The 23,924-nt window shown below is 39.6% G+C and overlaps 2 protein-coding genes across 3 annotated transcripts in view; both read right to left on the bottom strand.

Annotated features, from left to right (window-relative positions):
* Window positions 1-23,924, bottom strand: part of zbtb46 (zinc finger and BTB domain containing 46) — a 118,204-nt gene that overhangs the window by 17,976 nt on the left and 76,304 nt on the right. Inside the window, exon 3 of one of the 2 annotated variants that reach the window (XM_052090716.1) lies at window positions 22,147-22,416. In XM_052090716.1, coding sequence (XP_051946676.1) covers window positions 22,147-22,416 — 270 coding nt within the window. The remainder of the gene's footprint in view (window positions 1-22,146; window positions 22,417-23,924) is intronic. The other variant, XM_052090717.1, reaches the window with a different exon arrangement.
* Window positions 3,572-4,555, bottom strand: LOC127618355 (histone-lysine N-methyltransferase PRDM16-like). The gene is made up of 2 exons (XM_052090729.1): window positions 4,441-4,555; window positions 3,572-4,307 (listed from the first exon to the last, which is right to left on the bottom strand). The coding sequence occupies exons 1-2, from the start codon at window positions 4,517-4,519 to the stop codon at window positions 3,706-3,708; spliced, it is 681 nt and encodes a 226-aa protein (XP_051946689.1). The 5' UTR covers window positions 4,520-4,555; the 3' UTR covers window positions 3,572-3,705.

Here is a 23,924-nt window from a genome sequence, read left to right as displayed (position 1 = left end):
CAATTTGGCTTTCAACACCATCATCCAAGCTATACTCCAGAATAAATTACACCAACTCTCTGTTCCCATGTCTATCTGTCAGTGGATTACCAGCTTTCTGGCGGACAGGCAGCAGCTTGTGATACAGGGAAACTCACTTCCAGCACATGTGCCCCCAAGGGATATGTGCTCTCCCCACTACTCTTCTACCTCTACACCAATGACTGCATTGCCAAGGACACCTCTATCAAGCTCCTGAAGTTTGCAGATGACACCACTGTCATCGGCCTCATCCAAGATGACGATGAGTCTGCATACAGAAGGGAGGTTGAACAGCTGGCTGGCTGTCTGGTGCAGTCAAAACAACCTTGAGCTGAACATGCTCAAAATGGAGGAGATGATTGTGGACTTTAGGAGGAATATCCCAACACTGACCCCCCTCACCATTCTAAACAGCACAGTGGCAGCAGTGGAGTCATTCAGGTTCCTGGGCACTTCCATCTCACAGGACCTGAAGTGGGTGACACACATTGACTTCATTGTGAAAAGGCCCAGCAGAGGTTGTTCTTCCTTCCCCAATTGAGGAAATTCAACCTACCACAAGCACTGAGCAGTCATTGAGACTGTCCTCTGCACTTCAATAACTGTATGGTTTGGTTCAGCTACAAAATCAGACATCAGAAGACTGCAAAGGACAGTTCGGACTGCTGACAGGATTATTGGTTGCCCTCCCCCCAGTTCAAGAACTGTACACTTCCACAATGAGGAAAAAGGCTGGAGAAATCACTCTAGACCTCACTCAACCAGCCCATTACCTTTTTGAACTGTTGCCTTCTGGCCGACACTTCAGAGCTCTGAGCACCAGAACCGCCAGGCACAAGAACAGTTTTTTCTCTCAGGCTATCCATCTCATGAACAGTTAAAACTGCCCCATTGAGCAATAATTATGTGCAATTCACAGTTCAGTCTTTTTTATATTTATCCAACACATCCAACCTCTTCTGCCATTACATTCCTTATATTGCACTGTACATACCAGATTTGTATTTTGCACTGTCCATAACAGATAACGGATTTGTATTAGATTTGCACTACGTATGTATGTGTGTGTCTGTGTATGTACGTATGTGTATAATATAAATTTTTTTGTATTATTATTATTATCTATGTCTTGCTGCTGTTTTTGTATTGTGCACTGGAAGCTCCTGTCACCAAGACAAATTCCTTGTATGTGTAAGCATACTAACTGCTAGCCTCTCTGGATAACACACCCTAGCTTTAATAAGATAACTTATAAGACCACGATTTCAGTCCAACTATGTTTGATGTCCAACACCACCAAATCCCCTTTTTCTTTTCCACTGGCTGTTATAAACTGTCAGGTCTGGAGGCCAGAGTGAGGTCACGCAAGGGCCAGTGAGAACCTTAAAGGACTTATCTCCTTTCCTCTCACATCTCTTTTATCTGGGCGATTTGGGGTCAGCAATGGGGAGAGCTGAGCAGAGCTAATTACTGACATAATTCAGTACGCTCGTATGCTCATAAACATACACACAGGAAGAGGACATCGCTGGCTGAAGGATTTAGGACATCCCCTTATCTTCCTCATCCCTGATCATCTCCTTTCACTCGACAGCAAAATTCAAGAGAAATATTTTCCTGGAGGGGGCAGCATTGTGCACACATTCAACATAAATTCATTACTAAAGGGATGGTTCAGCTAAAATAAAAATTCTATCAACATACTCACACTCATGCTGTTACAAAATGTATTTTGCAGAACATGAAAGAAGAAACTGGTCACTCTTTTCCATGTAATGAAAGTGAATGGGACCCAGGTTGTCAAAAAATGTCAAAAAAATACAAGAAAAAAGCGTTATGAAAGTAATTGTGTGAGGAAATTAAATTGTTATTCACTAAAAATCTTTCCATCTGCTGTCTGCATCATTCATAAATGGTGCCCTTAGTCAGGTTTGAGGTCAATGGTATTGCTGCATAACATTTTGGGCAAAATTCACTTTCATTATATGGAAGAGTGGCTGGTACGTTTTTCAACTTTCCTCCTTTATGTTCCACAGAAGAAATAGAGTCATAAAAGTCTGAAACGACTTGAGGTAAAAACGACAATTTTCATTTTTGGATGAACTACTCCTTGAACAACTCAGTGGGTTTGACTGAGACCCTGTGTTTGAGTGGGTATAACCATAAATAAGATTAGTTAGCTGGTAAAGAGACAGAGGGGTGCAAAGCCACCCAAAATTAAAAGCACTGGCATCCAATGCACTGAGATCACTGTGTTCTGTATTCTTCAGTGAGACCTTGAATAATCCTGTATATAAAAAGCCAACAGCTCTATTTACAATAGTGAAATGACATAAAAGGCCTTTATTTTTGCATAGCATTTGTGCCTATCAGCAGCCATATGCTGACACAAAGGAGGCTCTTTACGGTAATCATACAATATAAAAACCTGTTGGTATAGTATGTAATAGATACTATATTACAAGAAACTACAAATCTGACATTCAGAAAAAAACAGTGTGCTGGCCAAAAGTAGGCAGTAAATGGGAGATCCCAGTGAACACATTCCCTCATTAGTGAAATGAGTGGGTGATATGTCTGGTTTCGGCAAATTGGTGGCAAATTGCCTAATAGATAATCGAGTGAATCTCATGAAGAAATATCTGGGTCAAAAAAAGATGCTAAAGGTCAGTGAAGCCTATTTTAGTATCATTAAGATTGTTCACATTGTGAAATTATTTTCATGACAATTAAGCACATTTTCCAATAAATTCTCATTTCAGTAATACAAAGAAATCACACTCTAAATAATGTAATGTAATACAGAAATGAAAATCATCCTGTCAGGACACAATACATTTTCTGTATTATCAGCATAAATTCAATTCTATTTAATTATAACAAATACTGCAAAATATATACCTACAACTGTACTGTACAATTGTACAATATGTGAAAATATGTAAAATATTATTAACATTATTACACATATTATGTAATATTATTAAATGTAATAATAATATGCACATATATTACATTTACAGTAAATGTATACTTTATAATATTTTATGATTTGGGTAAAAATTTTCTTTTTATACTACAGTAGGTAACAGACAATTGAGTGCATAATTGTGATGAAATTATTAATGGTTCTAAAATGGTTCTTTTTTTCTTTTTGTTTTAGGGCAAAATATAATCTGGACATTTCTTGACAGTTTTCAGCCCAAATCAGCATATATTAAATAATATTTCATTCTAACAAATACTGCCATGATATATACCTAAAATCGCACATTACAATTGTAAAATATACAAAAATATACAAAATATTATTAAAATGATAAAAAATATGATATGAAATAATTAAAAATAATGTATATACATATTACAATTTAAGAAAATGAAATGTGATAATAATGTAAACTTAATATTACATTTATATTTTATAATATTATTTTATAATTTGGTTAATAGTAGGTTTAATTGAATTCAAACAGATTCTTTATATTTCAGTAGTTATCTGACAATTGAGTGCTTAATTGTGATGAAACTATTAAAACTGGTCCTAAAAATAAACTTTATAATATTACAAAAAATAAAATTATTCTTTCTATATGTCAAATATATTTCCTTATATATTTTTTTATTTTGTGGGTGATATATTATTCTGGACATTTCTTGACAGTTTTCGCGAGATTCACCCAATCAATCATCAATGATGTGGCTATGGTTGCCGCTATCTTCCTTGAATGCGTGCAGGTTCCACAGGTGCCCGGTAGGCGAGAGTCCGGACTGACAACAGATCTTGGCGTGAGTGGCCAGATTTTTCTGCGTGCTGAAGGTTCTAGTACAAGCAGGGCATGTGTACACACGCTCACTAGAATGCACGGACGACAGGTGGCGGTTCAGATCGGTGCGGTCACGAAAGTGCTTGAGGCAGTAAACGCACTGCATCAGCTTCCGTTTCAGGTGGATGGTCTTCTCGTGGCGGTCAGCATTGGACTTGAGTGTGAAGCTGGCGGGGCACTGCGAGCAGTGGTAGCGTGCAGGTGGAGGGTTGAGTGGGGATGTGGCCACCAGGGGGCGGTGGTGGTCGAGGCAGTCCAGGGAGAGGGTCATGAGCGACAGTGTGTGGCTGTACTCGTGCTGTCGCAGCTGAAGCAGGCTGCTAAACAGTTGCTTACACAGAGAGCAGGCCAGCTCCTGCTGCCAGCCCGGCCCTCCGCTCTTCACCTTCGCCACAGACCCTCCATGTTTCTCCTCCACCATCTGATCTTCCTCCATGGGAACCTGGAAATACTCCAGCCCTGAGAGGGAGAGGGATGGAGAGGGAGGTGAGAACTGACGCCGGGAGATCAGCTTATGTATGGGAAAAATAACAGCCAGTCATGTAGCGGGGGCCAGGATGAAGGGCGTCAACGTCACAGACGCCACACATACCTGCAGTGTTATGTGGAGTATTGCCTTCCTCTTGTATTTCACCCTGTAAGAATAACCACACATACAAATCAAAAGTCATATTCTTCTGGTCACAGATCTGTATAGAGGTGCACAGTTCTGAGGTATGCAAGCTCATGTAATAAAATGCACAGACAGACACAAACTGGAAAGGGAACGGACAGGACCCTTAAAAAGAAAAAAGCAAAGAAATGATTGGATGCAAAATAGTTAAAGCAACAAAATTAGTGACAGAGAGTAACAGCATGCAAACAGTGCTGGAGAACAACTACTTAAAGCAGCAATGCTATTCATTTGAGTCCCTGCATAAAGAAAATGAAGCCTATTATAGTACCATTAAGATATTACACATGGTGACATTTTCATGTCAATTAAGCATATTTCTCGGCAATTTTAGTTACTTAAACCTTCTATTATGTTCGGGTAATGTTTGACATTGAAAAACTCATCTTAATCTTAAATTTGGCCAAAATGCCTTTGGCTTCTCCTCAACATTGACTAAATGAATATGTATAAAAAAAAAAATAAAAAAAAACTTTTGTACATTCATCTAGATCTTTTATATTACAGTAGGAAACTGACAATTGGGTATTTAATTGACATGAAAATATGAATGGTCATAAAAAGGCTTCATTTTCTTTTTAAAATTCAGATCAATTAAACTCCCTGCATCTTTTATTAGCAAAATATTGTTCAATTAGTTGTCGATTTAGCTATGTATCACAATGTTTTGACTCTGTTACGTAAATTAGGATGTTTTCTACTTTTATTAGTTTATTATTTAGTGTAAATGTAGTCTATGCTTTTTGAGATTGTCATTGTTTTTGTTACAGACAAATACAGCTCGGATTGCAGAATTAAGCAATGTCATCTGATTGTTATATATTTAGAAACATATTGCCTGTTTAAATAGCTTTTGTGTTTTTTAGCTACTTTTGTTAATAGTTTGTAGTTTAGCTAACTATTTAAGATGGTCAATGTATGTGAATCAATATTGTATGAAGTTTTCATAGTTTGTTTACTATTTTATACCATTCATTGTGCGATTTTCGTCAGTGAATCCAACAGGTGGAGACAAAGAGAATGCTCTTTGTTTGAGGCACAGGAGGATATTCAATATTTGTCCCTGAAGAGGGGAAGTGTGTTTGTTTGGGCTGGAGAGGGGTTTGGGTGGAGGTTACAAATCTGATTGTGTTTTTTCACTCATGCTGTATGTAGCTTGAACGTGTATACTGTAGGTGCGTTCCATCCCCTACACGTTACCTCCCAATCCTCATTCTCTCTCCACCCTCCCTTGTGTAACAGTGACACATTATGGTTTAAGCAAACAGATGGCTTGTCCACAGAGATGGTACAACTTCTTGGGGGGGAGGTCCAGAGAAACCAAATGCCGCCTCAGCACACACGGGGAGAATGTAATTTCCTGCCCTCACTCAAGAAAACAAAACCCACCCTGCCCCTCCCTGCCCACCCTGCCCCTGATTTCTGCGGCCACCTGGATCCCCATCTTATCAGAAGATTCTCAGCTGCTGGTCTATACATTATAGTCATTAGAATGGCAAATGCACTGAACGCAAGGTCCAAGGTCCAAAGTTAACACTCGGCAAGCACCAAATAAGAGGAAAAATTGGCTATGGCAACTAAAATACAGGAGATATTCAGTTGGTCAGTAACGTTATTATTAAGATTTAAAAAAACATTTTTTTTTTTACATTATCTGAGCTAAAGAAGAACAGTTTAAGATCCAATTGTTGTCTGATTTTATGGCTGATTTGAAATATGTTATTTGCTTGTCATCTTGACCAACCATTTTGCATATTTCTGTCTTTTCCAATTCAAGCAGATAAGAGCTGTACTTCTATGATACTTAGAAGTACCCATAGAAAACAGTGTCTCCAAGATGGCTGCCTAGTGGACTGACTTGCCTTGAAAGAGACTTTGACGCAAGTGATCTTCTACTTTAGCATCTTCTGACAACTTTTACCAAAATAGAATATTTTTATCAAGGATGGCACAGTTACAGATACGTTTTTTCCCTATGTGGCAACATGTGTGAAATATCCCTCAGATTAAGAAATGTAAATGAAAACACGACAAACAAAATGATTGTGTCTTTGTTTTTGTAAAAGGTCCAATTTTCATTGTCGACTGGCTCATCACATATACAGTATAATGTGAGTGACACAATGACCTGTGCTGTTTTTTGCATATGTTGAAAGAAAAAAATGCTAAATAATCCATAATCCCTAATATTGAGTTCATATACTCTTGGCAAATCTAAGCACAGTTTGAGACATTGTTGTGATCTCATGTACCTCTAAAGGAGACATATGTGAGACTTTTTGGGTGTTTTACTCATAAGGAACATCAGTGGAGCAGTAGATTGGAGCAAAAATCTCCATTTGATATCATTGCTGTCCAGGAGAATCAACTTTGTGATTTTACTGTCTTAAGGGTAAACAACCCTATTCTAATATGTGCACTTTTATGGTGGTTGCAAACATGTGAGGAGAAAACTGCTAAATAATCCAATTGTCATAAAGACAAAATGTATACATTTGTTTTATATAGTACACATACTGTATATTTATGGATGGTACATTTTTTAAATTCAGCATCCATTGGCAAAACTTTAATTCTGGCTCTGCGAATTTATCTCATGGAAAGAAACACTGAACATAAATATGAAATAAAGAAAAAAAGAGACATAACAGAAGAAAAAGCAGAAGCAATGCAAAATAGCAGCAAATATACAGATTTGTTTCAGTTTTTAGTAAAACATTCATCAAGGCACAAATACAGAAGTGATATATAAGTGGTCTACTGTGTATTTATTGGACTTACCTCAGTGGGCGAGGCCTCCAGGGCCCGTTCCACATAGAGCTTGTCAGCGGGGCCCCTAGATTGCATCAGACCGAAGGCCCCTGGGGGCCATGGCACAGATGGCGTAGGCGGCAGTAGAAGAGGAAGAGGAGGAAGAGTAGATGGAGGAGAAGATGAAGACACCCCATGTTTGCTACCAAACAGGGCCCCTGGATGGTGGAAGCTGCCGCTGCCATTGGAGCAACGAGGCCCTGAGGAGCACAGGAAACTAGTCTCACCCACCTACTATCAGACCAGCGGCCATCTTCCACACAGCAGCAGAGAGAGAGGAGGAGGAAGAGGAAGAGGAGGAGAGGGGCAAGGGGCACACAAAGCCACTTCATTTATAACCAGAGAGGAAGAGGAGGGAAGATATGAAGAAACAGTGTAATGGAGCCGGAGTGGGGTTAGGGCTTGGCTTCTCTCGCTCTCTTTTTGAGCTCCTCTCTATCCACCCACATGCACACACAAGTGATGGCTGTGTGTGTGTGTGTGTGTGTGTGTGTGTGTGTATGTGTGTGTGTGACTGAGAGAGATAAAGAAATAGGAAAGCTTTTAAATGATGGCTGAAGTTCTCCTCATTTTAAAACCACATCAGGCTACTTGCCAGAATCTGTGCAAAGGATCAAACAGGATACACACATCTATTAACCACAAATAGAACACCCCGAGTGTGATCTTGGAAAGGTTAAGAGAGTTGATACATATTTACACCAGCTGGGAGACAAATGCGAGGTCTTCATTTGGCTTCTGACAAATGGTTTGTTTTGAATGACAATTTACTGCAGGATTTAACAGCTTTGTCATATCCAGAGATTATAAATCCATAGTTTTATATTCAAAGTTTGCATGTTAATATCAATTCTGACTATACAGAATGTGAGTCTGAGCTGCTTTAACACTGTTGTCTGTGTACATAGGCACAAATTTGCCCCCAAGAAGGTAAATCTGACAAAACCTCCCATTAGGGACATCCTCAAAATCGATTCATAATAATTTTCTATTAGAGATAGGTTTATGGTTATTCAATAGTGGTTGTAATTAGTTTTATAAATGGTACAGCATGTCATCCTTCATTTACATAGCTAAGTAAATGTGTCTGTGTATGTGATTATGAATGTAGGCTCATTCTTTTTTCTTTCTTTTTTTTCAGAATAAAATATTTTTTGTGGAGTACTGTTGTTGGGAAGATGCCGGAGTGGTTGGTTAAGCGTTAAGTGGACAGATGCACACGCCACAGTAAAGCACAACCATGACCAGATTCTTGGAATTCTCCTCTCCTACACTATCCACACCCATCCAACACACACACACAAAATCCCCCTATCAGCACAATTTCTTTTTCCTCTAGTCTACAGTGCATAACATGTAGCCATTTGTTTTATTCTGGACCCAAGACTCAACGATGGCTGACCTTTGATTGAAAATGTTCTACATAAATTAATGGTAACTGAAAATTAACCTGTGGTTCACTAGAAATTTCACAAAAAATCAAAATCATTTGTGGCATAATGTTGACATAAAATAATTTCAATTCGTCCCCCTTTTCTACCCAATTTGGAATGCCCAATTCCCAATGTGCTCTAAGTCCTCGTGGTGGCGTAGTGACTCGCATCAATCTGGGTGGTGGAGGACGAATCTCAGTTGCCTCCGCGTCTGAGACCATCATTCCGTGCATGACTACTCACACTAGCAACCAGGACAATTGGTTACTTAGGAAGCCTGACTGGAGTCAATCAGCATGCCCTGGATTTGAACTTGCAACTCCAGGTGTGGTAGTCAGTGACTTTACTTTACTTGCTGAGCTACCCATACCCCTGTCCCTCCTTTTCTTTAAAAAAAGCAAAAATAGAGGTTACAGTGAGACACTTACAATGGAAGTTAATGGTGCCAATTGTTGGAGGGTTTCAAGGCAGAAATGTGAAGCATATCATTTTATATGATATATTTTATATTGACTGGCGACCTGTCCAGGGTGTCCCCCGCCTTTCGCCCAATGTTAGCTGGGATAGGCTCCAGCCCCCCGCGACCCTGTACACAGGATAAGCGGTTGACGATGGATGGATGGATGGATGATATTTTATATTTGGCAATGGCAAAACTTACCCAGATCTTTTTTTTTTATTTGCTCAGAGGTTGCTCTTTCAAAGTTAAAAAAATTTAATGGAGCTCACATTTATGTTTTGCCATAGATATTTCTCCAACAATTTATTAGGAAAAATACAAATAGTGCAAAATTGTTGACATATAGTAAGAGTATTGAGCTAAAACTGATATAAAATCATATGTTTGAGAAATGTTTGTGTTCGGTTTCATTCCTCCAGACACCCAGAGGGAGTGCTAAGCACTAGTGGATTATCGCAGTGCCAAAAATATAGGTCAAGATAATATATCACAAAAGTCAAGTGGTGAACCCTGAAGGATATACAGTACATCGCTGTAGCTCAGCTCTCTACCTCTTTCACTTCCTCGCTATTCTGAGATAGGTCATTTCTCTTTGTGTACTGTTCGGGCTGTCAGGTGCAGCTTACTGATTTGTTCATCGTTTCTGTGAGTTTAATTTTTATTGTCTATTTTGTGTTGTCGGTAACACTATGTGCCTCTCTGTGCTATCTTGTTGCTGGTGTTTACCGCGTTTATAGTTGTGGTTCCCCGCAAACATTTGACATCTCTATCTGGTTTATTGTGGTGATTCTCCCTGCCCCTCGGTGCAATCCAGTGGTCATTTATTGGAGTAGTAGACATTCTTTCCATCATTTTTTTTGTTTTGTTATGTTTTTTCTCCTCTCTTCTGAATGATTTAAGTTCCCTTTGTTTCTGTGGGAGTTTTTTCTGCCTGATTTTAATTGCCTTTTGGACCTATCCGGGGGAATTTGATTATCCTTTCGGCCAGTACATCATAGTGTTTTATGTCTCGAGTGTGTTACAGCTCTATTCAATTTGTAGACTTGGTTCTATATGAAGGTATGCATAACAAGGTTGATATGGCTCAAGTCAAGTCATTTGTATTTGTATAGCGCTTTTCGCAAAACACACATTGTTTCAAAGCATCTTTACAGAAAATCATGCATTAACAAAAAAGATGAAACTGTAATATCTATAATGTTATAAGAGTGATAATTGTGTAGTTTGATTAAATATGATTGTAAATTGTGTATAAAAATTAAATAATTAAATAATAATTGTCTTTAGAACCCCAGTGAGCAGTTGAAGGTGACTGTGACTAGGAACACAATACTCCATAATATGTTGGATAATGGAGAACAATAACCTTGGGCGAAACCAGGCTCACTGTTCCCCTCTGGCTAAACAGCATGACTATAATGCCAATATTAGTTATTTATGTGCAGTGCAAATCATGGTTTTAAATTTGTAAATTAAGGAAGTGTTAAGGTCCATTGTGTTTTTGTCCATTGTGTTTTTTTTTAAATAATAATAAAAAATATATATTAATTATTTATTTCTTTGAAGTCCAGCCAGAATTAATTGCAGAAGTTGACATTGGTGCATTGTCCTTTGTTAGTTGGCTGATGAAGGCTTTTGTTGGAAATTAAATGATAGTCTATGTATTCCATTTCAAGAGTGTAGTCATCAATAGACAAAGGTGATGCAGTCAGAGATTAATGAGGCCTCACCCAATGAGGTAAGTCCAACAAATACACAGTAGACCACTTATATATCACTTCTGTATTTGTGCCTTGATGAATGTTTTACTAAAAACTGAAACAAATCTGTATATTTGCTGCTATTTTGCATTGTTTCTGCTTTGTCTTCTGTTATGTCTCTTTTTTTCTTTATTTCATATTTATGTTCAGTGTTTCTTTCTATGAGATAAAGTCGCAGAGCCAGAATTAAAGTTTTGCCAGTGGCTGCTGAATTTAGAAAACCTGCAGGTCATTTCGGTGAGGTTCAGTGGGGTCCATCCTAAGTCCAAGGTTCATACAGTGGAAAATGAAGTATCCCATGTCTTACAGTTGCAGTTGGCAGCAATACATCCTCTGAAGTCAAAAGTGATGTCTGGTTGGCACTGGCTGTAGTTTGTCGTCATCTTTCAGCGACACGTAGCAGTGGAGTCCGACACCAAGCAGGAATGGAGTTGGATCTGTCTGGCTCTGATAACTTGGTGATATGAATCCCAAGGTTGAGACATAGAAACAAAAAATGTATATTAGAGTAGATGCCATTCAATTTTATGCAGAGTTATAGATAACTCAGAGCTCAATCGCCACCGGTTTTACACCGTCCTATAAGCTATGTTCGAATGTTCTCCTCCCCGACGACTTGGGGTGTGCAGCGAAGCCATTATCTGTATTTGTATCTGCTCAACTAGGGTTTAATAAAACACCTGTTCAACCCACCCAGTCCTTTGTGGTGCAATTTTCTAATGGGCTCACTGGATCTTGTGCACCTAAGCAATGGTCAAAGAGAGCTCGTACCTTAGTGTCCATGGTCGAGGCAGTTCTATCGGCATGGGTCAAATGACTGAAATTTAACAACCTGTTGCAGCCTTGGTGGTGTCACCTGACAAGGCATTGCAAGGCAGTGTATGCTGTCCCAGTGCAAAGATGCAGGCGCACAGATTCGCTCCTTAAAAAAGAGAACTCCTTGCCACTTCTAATACATTGGGGTCAGCTAACGTTGACCCCTCTGTTCCTCAATTCCTGCAGACAGCTCTGCTGGCCATAGGTCATGTGACCCATTAGCTGGGCACTTCTGTAAGCACGTTGTCAAGTGTGGCTTGCCCAAGCAAGGCTGCCTGAGGACAGCAAACATACCTTAAGGGACCTCCCACTTGTTCCTGGTCACCTCTTTGGACCGAACATCTGGAACTGCTGGAAAGGAGAGTGAAGTTGTCAGAGGCTTCTCATCAGCTGACACAGTTGCAGCGTAATCCTATGCAATGCCAGAACAATGTTCCCGTCAACCCCCTAACTAGCAGTTTCAGTTCCTTTGTTTTCCTCACAAAGGTCTCATTTTGTCGAGGATGCTAGGGGCTTTTGGCCACCTTATCGATAATCGGTGGGAGGACCACACCAGTGCCCCCCCACTGCCAATGAAACCGAAACCATAAGGCCTGAGGTGCTTGGCCAGCGGTCTGTAATTTTTCGAAGCAACAGCTCGAATACTGGAGAGACATAACATCAGACCCCTGGGTCTTGACTACCACGAGCAAGGGGTATACACTTCAATTCCGACACCAGCCCCCCAAGTTTTCGAGAATCATTCCTATGGTGGTCAGGGATGTGGTTCGTTCAATAGCTCTCTCTCAGGAAATGTATTTGCTTATGGAGAAGGGAGCCATAGAAAAGGTTCACCCCATCGTGCAGAGAGACAGGTTTTATTCAAGGATGGTGGTTTCCCAAGTTCCCTCGGTTCTCAAGTTGGGGTGTCTGAATTTGTTTATAAAAACCCTCCCCTTTCGAATATTATGCACAGCCGATGTTCTTCGGTCTGTGATGAGGGAAGACTAGTTTGAGAGTGTCGACCTCAAGGATGCATATTTTCATGTTCCAATTGCTGTTCGTCAAAGAACATTTTTGCAATTCAGTTTTTAAAACCAGGCCTACCAGTTCAAGGTTCTTCCATTTGGTCTGTCTCTGGCTCCTCATGTCTTCACCAGATGCATGAATGCTATGCTGTCTCCTCTGTGGTCCTGGGAATTTGAATCCTTCCTTACTTGGGTGACTGACTCCTTTGTGCCCCCGCAAGTCAGCAGGCTGTGCACGACTCCAGTCTCTTCTGGAACATGTGTGGAAGCTGGGCCTCTTGGTGAACAAGTCAAAGAGTTTTCTGGTTCCGACACAATACATTACATTTGTAGGAATGATGCTGGATTCTTGTGCAATGTCTGCCACCCTTTCACAGATGTGGGTGACCAAAATCTTACAACTACTAACTCGTTTCTGCCCCGGTGTGTCCTTGTAGTATGGGGTGCTGCTACAATTTATAGGCATGTTGACTGCTGCTATGTCAGTGATTCCACTGGGTTTACTCCGCCTCAGATCGGTCCAGAGGTGGAAGAACAGTTTACATTTGACCCCTCAGATATCGGCATCATCTGTTTGTAATCTCTCACCTAATGCGGTTCCCTTACAGGGTGGGGAGCAACACGGAACCAGAGGGGCATCTGCAGCCGTTGGACACCAGCTCAGCCCACAGACCATATCAATCTATTGGAGCTGCGTGCAGTTTACCTGGCCCTGCAGTAATTCATGCCAGTCCTAGAGGAGCGTCATGTGTCCGACAACACCTCAACAGTGAACCATCAAGGTGGCACAAAGTCCCGTAAGTCCCTACAACTCACTCACAAGATCCTTACAATGTGTCTGCTCCAACTTGTGTCTTTGTGAGTGGTTCATCTTCCGGGGTCAACCAACCAGGTAGCAGATGCACTTTCCGGGGGCCAGATTCACCTGGGTGAGTAGAGGCTCCATCCGGAGGTTGTGCAGGGAATTTGACAGAGGTTTGTTGAGGCAGAGTTGAATATTTTCAAGTCAGAGTCAACCACTCATTGTCGCTTGTGGCTTGCAAAGACAGAGGCATCCAGCCCCTTTGGTCAGGATGCACTGTCTCAAGAATGGCTGAACCACCTGCTTTATGCGTTTCCTCCTATTCCACTGTTGTGGGATACATTGCACAAGGTCTTTCTGTACAATCATAGAGTGTTCCTTGTGGCACCATGGTGGCAGACAGGCCTTGCTTCCCTCTGCTGCTTAAGCTTTTAGCAGGCAGTCCATGGCAACTTCCCCTCAGGGATCTTCTCTCCCAGATGGACAGCTGAATCTGGCACCCAGACACAGCACACCTGCAGCTTTAGGTTTGGCCTCTGGGTCCAATCTGGTCATTAAGACTGTTTCTAGTGCTAGGGCTACTTCCACACAGCAGCTCTATGCAATGCATTGGAACCTTTTTTCCACATGGTGCAGGGAGAGGGAAATTGATCCTGCAAGATGTGAGGTGCTGACAATTTTGAGCTTCCTTCAGCATCTTTTGGATAAAGGCAAGGCAGCCTCCACATTGAAAGTATATACAGCTGCCATTTCTGCCTATCATGTCCCAGTTGGTGGTTTTTCTCTCAGATCTCATAGGCTCGTATGCAGTTTTCTGAAAGGTGCAAGACGCTTAAGACCAGCCTGGAATACCCTTTTTCTCGTATGGGATTTACAGCTCGTGCCTTCATTCCTATGCTTATCCCCATTTGAGCCTCTGCACAATGCTGAGCTTAAATGGTTGTCCATAAAATGTTTTTTTTTTCTGTTGGCTATTGTGGCCGCTAAACGAGCAAGTGAGCTGCATGCGTTGTCTGTTAGCAAGTTTTGTCTACGTTGGTTGCCGGAGGATTCTGGGGTAGTCCTTAGGCCCAGTCCGTTTTTTCCTATCTTGCTGGCACTGCAATAATCCACTAGTACATAGCACCACCTCTGGCGGTCATGCGGAATTCACAGAAGCACAGTTACATACGTAACTAGCGTTCATACTAAAAAGTAAGAATTTTGAAACTTTGTTATTTTGGCAAATCATAGCACAGCTCTTTTCATCTCTATAGGAGATATGGATGGTTATTTATACATATTTCCCAAGTTTATTCAATTCCAATTCACAAGCTCTCGATTTCAATTTGATTTGATTTTGATTCAAATGAATACTGTATATTACAGTTACAATGTCCATTTTGCTTTCGTATGAAAGAAATTCTCTCCCAGCTTATGCTGTCAATTATACAGGTGACCAGCTCTTTGCATTGGGCATTAGGAGTTCTTTATTCCCACTCTTTTGGTTTTTGAATGTAACTGTAAATAAATACTTTCAATGCCAGCGCGTCATTGGTTCACTCATAGCACTGGAGTCCTGGCAGCTCAACCGACCAATTTCACAGACTGTCAACACTCTCCACAGGTAAACTATTTAACCATTAGTAGGCTAGTTTTAGCAGGAAAGTTATCAGGAATCCCATTGGCGCAATCCCATTGGCGCAGTAAAATGGGAGTGAGCATTTATTTTTCTTTTGCTTCACAAAAGTGAATCTGTGGTGAATTTAAAGATCACAGTTTATCGTAAATGTTATGTTTAGGAGCAAGAGGTTGGCCAAAGTCATGATTTTTAACACTTTTGTAACCGCTATGGCTGTTTGTGTTGGGGAGATCACATTTTCTCAGCTCATTTACATCAAGAAAATTCAAGACGAATATACAGTAAGCTGTATGGCAAAACTTTCCACCAGCTGTTACTATTTTAAGCATTAAAATGACTAATTGCGCAAAATTACTTTTCTTGTTGCAATATTATCCTCTAGGCATTCAATAATTATAAATTATTTTACTCAGAGCTTCTTAACCTTTAGATTTAGAAATTTAGCCACATAGTCCAAAAAAACCTGCATCCAGTTATATTTTGCAAATATATTGAATAACCTTGAAGGGAATTCAACCTAGAGCTCATGACATCTGTTTTTCTTTCTGCAGGGTATGAGACTGATGGACCGACTTTAGTGCTTATAATAACCCCTACATAGGAATCACAGAATGAATGAAGCTATGACTGTTATCAGACAACAGACAATTTTGTCACTAATTGATAAAGACAGCACAGGACATGGGTAAGTTTTTGCAAAATGTTGAGCAAGTCTATATTAAGCGATTTACATTTTAACCTTTACAAAGTAAAACTTTCTGTAACTGGTGGTTTTCTAGCCATAAGATTGTCTTTTTTTTATTTTATAGATCTCTACCAGAACATGCAAGTGTGACCAACTCAAGAGGTGAAATGTCATTTTGTTTAAAATACTGACATTATGTTCTGAAAAAAGGAGGTAATTTTGGAATTTTACAGTCAGGTATCCATCCCACCGGCAGTATGAGTTGTCTACTTTGAAAACAGCATATGCCTGCCATTAAGCTATCAGGTTATGTGAGTTTTAAGTAGTCTTTTATCTCTCTTTCCTTTTTATATCTATTTTTGCCATTCATTTATACACTATGATTATTGAAAAAATGTAATTACTTTGTGTCATAGGTTTACTGTTAAAATGCAGCTACACCATGTCTTCCAGCTGTGTTCTGTGGGGATACTTCTCTCCGCTTCTCCATTACGCATGTGAGTGTTAAAGACTGAATTTGTGATCCATATATTGAAACCCTGACTCCTAATTGTTTATTTCTACTCAGTAATAAAAGTGCTTAATTGACACATGCCTTACTTTTATTTATGTATTTGTTTTTGTGTTTATATTTAATATAAAACCATAATTGAAGCTATAATATTTATAGGAGCAGAAATATAGATCATCAAAAATGTTCTTTATAGCACTACTGAGGTTATAAATAGCACTTTCAATGGAAGGTTCTTTATGGAACCTTTAAAAAAGGGTTTTATTTGGCACCAAATAGGGTTCTGCAATTGTTACAAGCCAAAGAAGCCTTATTTGGTACTATTTAGAACCATTTTTCTTGTACATTATAAATATAACATTTTTAATTTACATTGTATTTATTTTACACCATTTTGGTCACATTTGAGCTTTTTAAATATGCACAAATCCATGTATTCTATCAATAAATGTGATACTGTATCGCATATATTATATTTTGTCACATCTTTATTGTTTAATGCATTATTTATGCTCTTTACATGTATTAACATTGATTTGTAGAACACATGCTAGAAACCGCTAATGTCTCATTAAGAAAACCGCCATTTCTGTAAAGAGTGTCTGTAAATGAACGAATACTAATGAGAGAGGACTCAAATGGCTTCTTTACTGCATCCATGCTATTCTTAATTGAATTAAATGTTCAATGTTTATTTATTTTATTTTTGGATCAACAACAGACAGTAAAGAACAGATTAAAGGTATTAAAAGAGACATTATTCAATGACAAATGGATTGCGTGGATCTAGTCTTTGGACATGCAGTGAAAGGATGCTGAACTTCAATATACTACTCAATCTCTGGTGAGTGAAATCAGAACATTTACCAGACAGAAATCACAGACATTTTTAGTCACACACACAGCATGGAATTTGATCTCATATCAGAGTGACGATTGTAGAGAGTTGCCATATAGTAAAAGATCAATCTTGGGATTTAAGAATCGATATCTAGGTAGTTCAAACGAAGATCACAATGCAATGGCAAATCTATATTTTTGCCCAGTCCTAATAGGAGACAAGTATAAGAGTACTTTTGCACAGGACAAAAAATCTGAGAAGCTGAAGACTTCTCCATTTGCTCTCCATTTAATCTTATTGCTTTCTAGGATAAACAATTGAGATAATAAAGAGATCTCATTTTGAATTTTCTTTCCTGTGGGTAATCAACCCAATTATAATTTGTGCTTTTGATTGCAAAGGAACATCTTAAAAGTATAGGTAAAAACAATGTGGTGCAGATTTAATAGGATGTAGAGTGGGCATTTTCTACCTATGGCCTAATAACCACCAACTGTTGTCCAGGACAATGGAAAGGTCAGGGCTGGAGGTCAAATCTGCAAATATTTCTCTCATACTGTTGGATTTCCCTTAAGCATGAAGCAGATCTCATTCCAGACTTAGTATCAAGAAAAGCAACCAGACGTGCCACAAGGTGGTTGGCCATCAGAGGTTAACTCCCTCTGATGCTCCCATATCAATAGGGTGTCTCTCCTGTTGGAAACTTTACAAATCGTCATACTACGCTGCCTTAATGATACTTTTGTTGTGTGAAATATGCTATAGCCTGGACATAGTATATAGGAGCTTGTTGAATATGTCCAAAACAGGCTTGATATTTGAGAGATGTTTAGACCCTTGTATTGCCAGTAGACAAATATCTTGCAGAACTGCAGGACAGTATTACCTTCAAAGGAGGTGCATGATTAGGTCCAATTAAATTACATTTCAGACGAAAAATAAACAAACATTCGGATAACTTCTGTTGTGGGTCATGATGAATTACTAATCACTATTTCCATACATTTTACTAAATCTGAAAGTACATCAACAGATCAAATGCTGCCACAACAGAAGCTTTTGTAAATGTGTGTGCATACACTATCAGTCCAGGGCTGGATTAGTAATCTGGCATCCTGGGCATTTTCCTTTTGAGCCGATGCACTTTGGGGGACAAAAATGTCCCAGATATTTAAATGGCATATTCCTGTTGTTTTTTTTTTATCGAACATTAATCAAACATTTGATATATTTCATAAAATCTACTCATAGGTTTTGAAACGCTGTTCCGATTTCAATTAACTGATTCATGACAGCCCTTACAAAGGTAAAGAAATGTCCCTGAAAGTCAATTCTGAAGGATAAATACCGCCTCTTAATAAAAGTACATTTATGACATTGATTTGCACTATATTGTACATTGTTTGAATCATATATTGTGTGTATCGTGCATTTAGAGTGTCGATTGTTCCTACTTTGTAACAGCTCACTGATTCCTAGTAAGTGCAAATGTGTGTATCAGTACACAAACACACAGTCCCCTGAGACTCTGTCAGTGGCATTGGAGAGGACAGGTTGTCAGCCTGCTGTCAGTGTGTATAGATCAGTGGATAAGACAGACACACACCTAAAGCAAATCACACTGCCAAACCTGACCCAGGATCAGCCAGTAACACAAAATCTGGGTTGATCATGGCAGCCTGCAGGACGCAAGGGGACCTGTTGTGACCCGCTCAGCTCGATCAAATCAATTCCTTTCCCCAAGACTTAAACAAATCCACTTTGAAGTTTGGGAAATGATTGCAACTAGAGATCCGTCAGAGTGGGCACGTTGCGGCTGAACAAGCACTGTTTGTTTTAGGGGGGTGCTCCTCCCCGAATGGTAACTGGTTGATAAGTTACACATTACCAAGTGTCTGTGAGTGTTGGTGCTCAATACATGTGTCTTCATGTAGAACGTTTCAACATCTAAATATTGTGATCTGAGGAGCAGAAACAGAAAACAGGACATTTAAAAGGAATAGTTCACCCCAAAAATAAGAATTCAGTCATCCTTTAGTCATCACTCACAGCCCTTATGCCATATCTTCTACTGTATAGTGGCCATTCTTTTCCATATAATGAAAGTGAATGAGGACTAAAGCCCAAAGTAGACTTCAATGAGACGTCAATGCTAGGTTTCTGTTTACAGGAAACATGATGCAAATTTTATCATCAGCAGTGAGCTCAAGCACTGAACGCGATCAGCCCAATTGTTCTAACCATGCATACTCTGAATGCGCCGGATGCACATACTCCTGGAATTAATTGCACTAATTAATGGGTCCACAAGGTGTCAACATTCACAGTTGAGCCATTGCTGTCACAAAGAAGATCTGTTGGAAGATGTAATCGCTGGTGAACAACAGGAGACGACAACAGTGGATGTGCAAGTCAAAAGGGTGTACATGATGAGGTCAGGAGATACATGCATTTCTGTAACTCCAGTCTGAAGGAATATAAAGACATATTTATGGGTCTAAACTGCTAATGAGAAATAGTCAAATATCTCATAGCAGTCATAGCGGGCATACACCAATCGCATGCACAGTCAACTGAAGTATACTTTAATAGGCTACCATTTGACTGTAACCAGACGATAAGTGTTTGTGTCAAAACCGAAGTTTACTTTGGGTTTGAGGGCTGTTAAGCTCCAAAATTACCAAACTGCACCATAAAAGTACCATAAAAATGGTGCAAACTTGTGTGAAATATACCAGGTCTTGTGAAGTCGAATGACAGTATTTTGTGACACATAAAAAAAGTTATTTCAAAATTTTTAAAATGACATGGAGGTGAGTAAATGCTTACAGAAATGTAATTTCAGTTTAACATTTTCTTTAAAGTCAACATGCAATCTAAATTGACCCTATTAACTTTGATATGTTATTTTATATGTTCCTGGTCTTATTGTGAAAGATGTATTAGTTCACGTTATTCCAAAGAATTTAAATGTTTGAAAAAATAAGGTCTTTGTAAACTTTCATCAAAATACGTATAATAGCTTGCTTCGCCTCTGAAACTTCATTTCTTTTTTTGCACTCGTCATCAAAAAACTATTTTAAACTTCTCCCCTTCAAACAATTGTCAAACAATGAACCTTTTTATGGCCAATTCCCTGTGGATAAAATCAATTTATAGTTGATTTTTCATGTATATATGTCACATTGCTGAAGTAAAACAGGTCACAAAAGACATTTCATGCTGACTTTAATGCAGAAGTAAAGATCACAGGAGCATTGTGGCAGTTCTGGTGGAAGGCAGGATATGTACATTAGTGAGATGATCAGATCAATGCTTCTCTATGTTTGTCTTTAAGCTGAAGTTTGGGAGAGACAAGTTCCTGTGTCATGAGTGACAGCCACTGTGTTTCATCCTCAAGAGTGGCTATTAAGACTTAATGTTGTTCAGCAAACACACACTCTTGAGCCTGCCCTAAGGGTTTTAAGAGCAAAAGTGGCCCAGAGTTGTTCTAAGTCTCCTATTCAAAAGAATGAACTTAAACAGACAAAAGAGACAATTACCAACCCAGTACAGAGGGAGAGAGAGCCAGGAGAAGTGAGGGCGAGGAGACACAAATTCAAATAGAAATAGTCTTACAATAACATATTACACACACAGATCCACACATATCCAATACTTTGACAAAGTAAATGAGTGTAGGCAGAAATTGGTTTGATGATTCCAAAGCTTTAGTGATTTTGGTGCGTTGTAAGGTATTTTAGGAGGCGATAAGTTACTACGCGCACACTTCCACAAAAAAGTCTAGAAAGTCTAGTTCATTCTCAACTTCGACAGTCAACATTGCCTTCAGCATGTGTCCATTCAAACACTGTCTTGCATTCATCCAGAGATGTTTTAAGCACACACAGACACACATCTACATGAATGCCCAAGGACATCCAAACACAGCTCTCTGAGAAGCAAGGTCAATAAACTGTACTTTATAAAAGAGACTACAGAAAACACAGGGGTCTTAGCAAGTCTACATAAGGATATGGGCACTCACAAAGACATCTACATGCTATCCATAGGGACACAGAGGTTAATAGAGACCTATAGAAACAAATAGTAGAATCTTGAAGCACTCAATGATAACACCTACAGTACAGCATATACCGTTTAGTGGAAGCACATGAGCCCTGTGGGAATCTATATGCACCTAAAAGTACCTACAGGACACTATGGAAACACCATTCTTTATGGAGACCAATAAAAACATTTAGGAAAGTCTTTAATCACTCACTGACAGGACATAAAGTACACAATTCTAGAAGGAGCACATGTGAGCCACAGTGGGATTCTACAAGGACTTCAAAGTCCCTATATGATACTATGGAAATCCATAGTTTACAGAGACCTATAAGAACCTATAGGAGAGTCTTCAAGCACGTAATGGCAGCACACCAAGTACAACATAAACCTCCCAAGCAGCAGCACATATGAGCTTTAGTTGAACTCTTTAAGAACCAAAGATTCCCTATAGGATACTATGGAAACTCCATTGTTTACAGAGACCTATAAAAAACTATAGGAGATTCTTCAAGCATGGAATGGCACCACACCAAGTACAGCCTATACCTCCCATAGCAGCAGCACATATGAGTCTTAGTTGAACTCTTTAAGAACCAAAGAGTCCCTATAGGACACTATGGAAACTCCATTCTTTATTGAGATCTATATGAACCTATAGGAAATTCTTGAAGCAAATGACAGCACATAAAGTACAGCACATAAAGTACAGCATATAGGCCAACTGTTCTAGCAGGATCACATACAAGTCCTAATGGGACTCTTTAAGAACCTAAGAGTGCCTATAGGATTCTATGAGCAAGAGGAGCAGATCACAGTGTAACTTACGAGAGAGAGTGTGTCCTCCCTTGGGAAGGTAGTCAAACAGAAGCGAGCTCTCCTCTCCAAGCATTTCCGCTCCCAGAGACAGCAAGCTGTTCTTGCTCATGAGGGCAGCACGCAGGTTAGCCACTGAGCTCCCTCTCTCCTGGACTGTGCCCTCGTCCCGTTCCCTAGGCAGAAAGCCCCCGTCGCCTGCTGCGGCCTCCTCCTGCTTTACCAGGAGCTCCAAACGCTCACTGCGACTGTCTGAGATGTTAGAACCTGTAACTTCTGTACCTGAGAGAAAGGGAGGAGTGTTAATTAATTCTTAAAAACACACATTAAAGAATACTGTAGACACACACATTACAAGATTGGAATTTGGCCACTATCTTGTGAGTTTTAGGCCCAGACTAATGTGTGTGTGTGTGAGAGCATGTGTATTTTGTGTGCTCTACTTCATCTTTTCATGGACTTCAGAAAAGCCCAATTTTTAAAGACCCTATGAAATCACTTGACCAGCACATTTATTTATTTATTTATTTATTAGACATTTCATAATGAAACAGAAAATGTGGGTGGGGCACATCGAAGGGCTCCTCACTTTTTAGGAGGAGGGGCATTCTCATTTCGGAGGGCATTTAATTGGACAAAAGTCTGTAGAGTGCAAGATGAGTCATCAATATTTTTGGTCCGTTTTCTTGGAAGAGAAATACTGTAAATTTTGAATGCGTATTTCTGCTCAACTTTTAGGAGCACACTAGCAGAATGATAGCCTCAAAGCTAACAGACATGTACTAGAAACCCCAAACTCCAATTTCTATTTCATGGTTTCTTTAAGGCAAAACACCAAATGATAAATAAACCATCAAAACGAGAAAACAAATTTAAGCCTTGCAGTCCAATCTCTTTAAACAGTTAAAAACTAAAAGAATAACAACAAAATGTCAAATGAATGTTTACCTCCCTATTCACCATTCCTGTCAATTTCAGACAGGGGCAATAAAGAGTAACAAATACATTGTTACAAATTACCCATACACACACTGACGCACATACTTCTCCTGTCAAAAGACAAGGAAGATTGCTAGGATGTAAGGACTGTAAGAACAATGTTAAAAAAGTGTCAAGACACAAAAAAACAAGGGAGACAGAGAAGCTTGTTTAGACAAAACTGACAGCCTAAAGGAGAGGAGCCTTTGAAAACAGCTGTCAGTGGAGCTGGCGGATCAGCGCAAGCCTCAAAGCTGCGTGAATGACAGCCCAGCCAGCAAACTGCTTTGGTTACGGCACTGCAAGACCAGCCCACAACCTGCCATACTTTACACAGCAAGCTTCCAGAAAATATGAATTTACACTCTTTCGCACACACAGCTGAGCTCTGAAGCTTGTATTGTGTTTTCTCAGTACAGAATAGACAGAGAAATTAAGAGAATTTGAGGGGATGAAACATAAGGAGTGTTATAAACTCTATCCCTTGACACACGCACACACACTATTACTCTCCATTCATCTGAGGACCATCCGATGACAGGCAGAGTAACTTCATCAACTTTGAGTTTTAGTGGAGGATTTGGCTCATTTCCAGAGAGAAAGAGACATACAGTACTGTACCAGCATGACTGTGTGTGTGTGTGTGTGTGTGTGTGTGTGTGTGTGTGTGTGTGTGTGTGTGTGAGAGAGAGAGAGAGAGAGAGAGAGAGAGAGAGAGAGACATATGAAACAGTGACCCTAGAAAGATCCCTTTCATTTATTCAGTTTGCACAACCTCTTGAGTTCACAAGAAGGTCATTCAAGAAGAGTCA

Source organism: Xyrauchen texanus, chromosome 25 (genome assembly GCF_025860055.1).
Source record: "Xyrauchen texanus isolate HMW12.3.18 chromosome 25, RBS_HiC_50CHRs, whole genome shotgun sequence".
Lineage (NCBI taxonomy): Eukaryota > Metazoa > Chordata > Actinopteri > Cypriniformes > Catostomidae > Xyrauchen > Xyrauchen texanus.
Note: the sequence above shows the minus strand (reverse complement) of the source record. Positions and strands in the feature narration are given on the sequence as shown.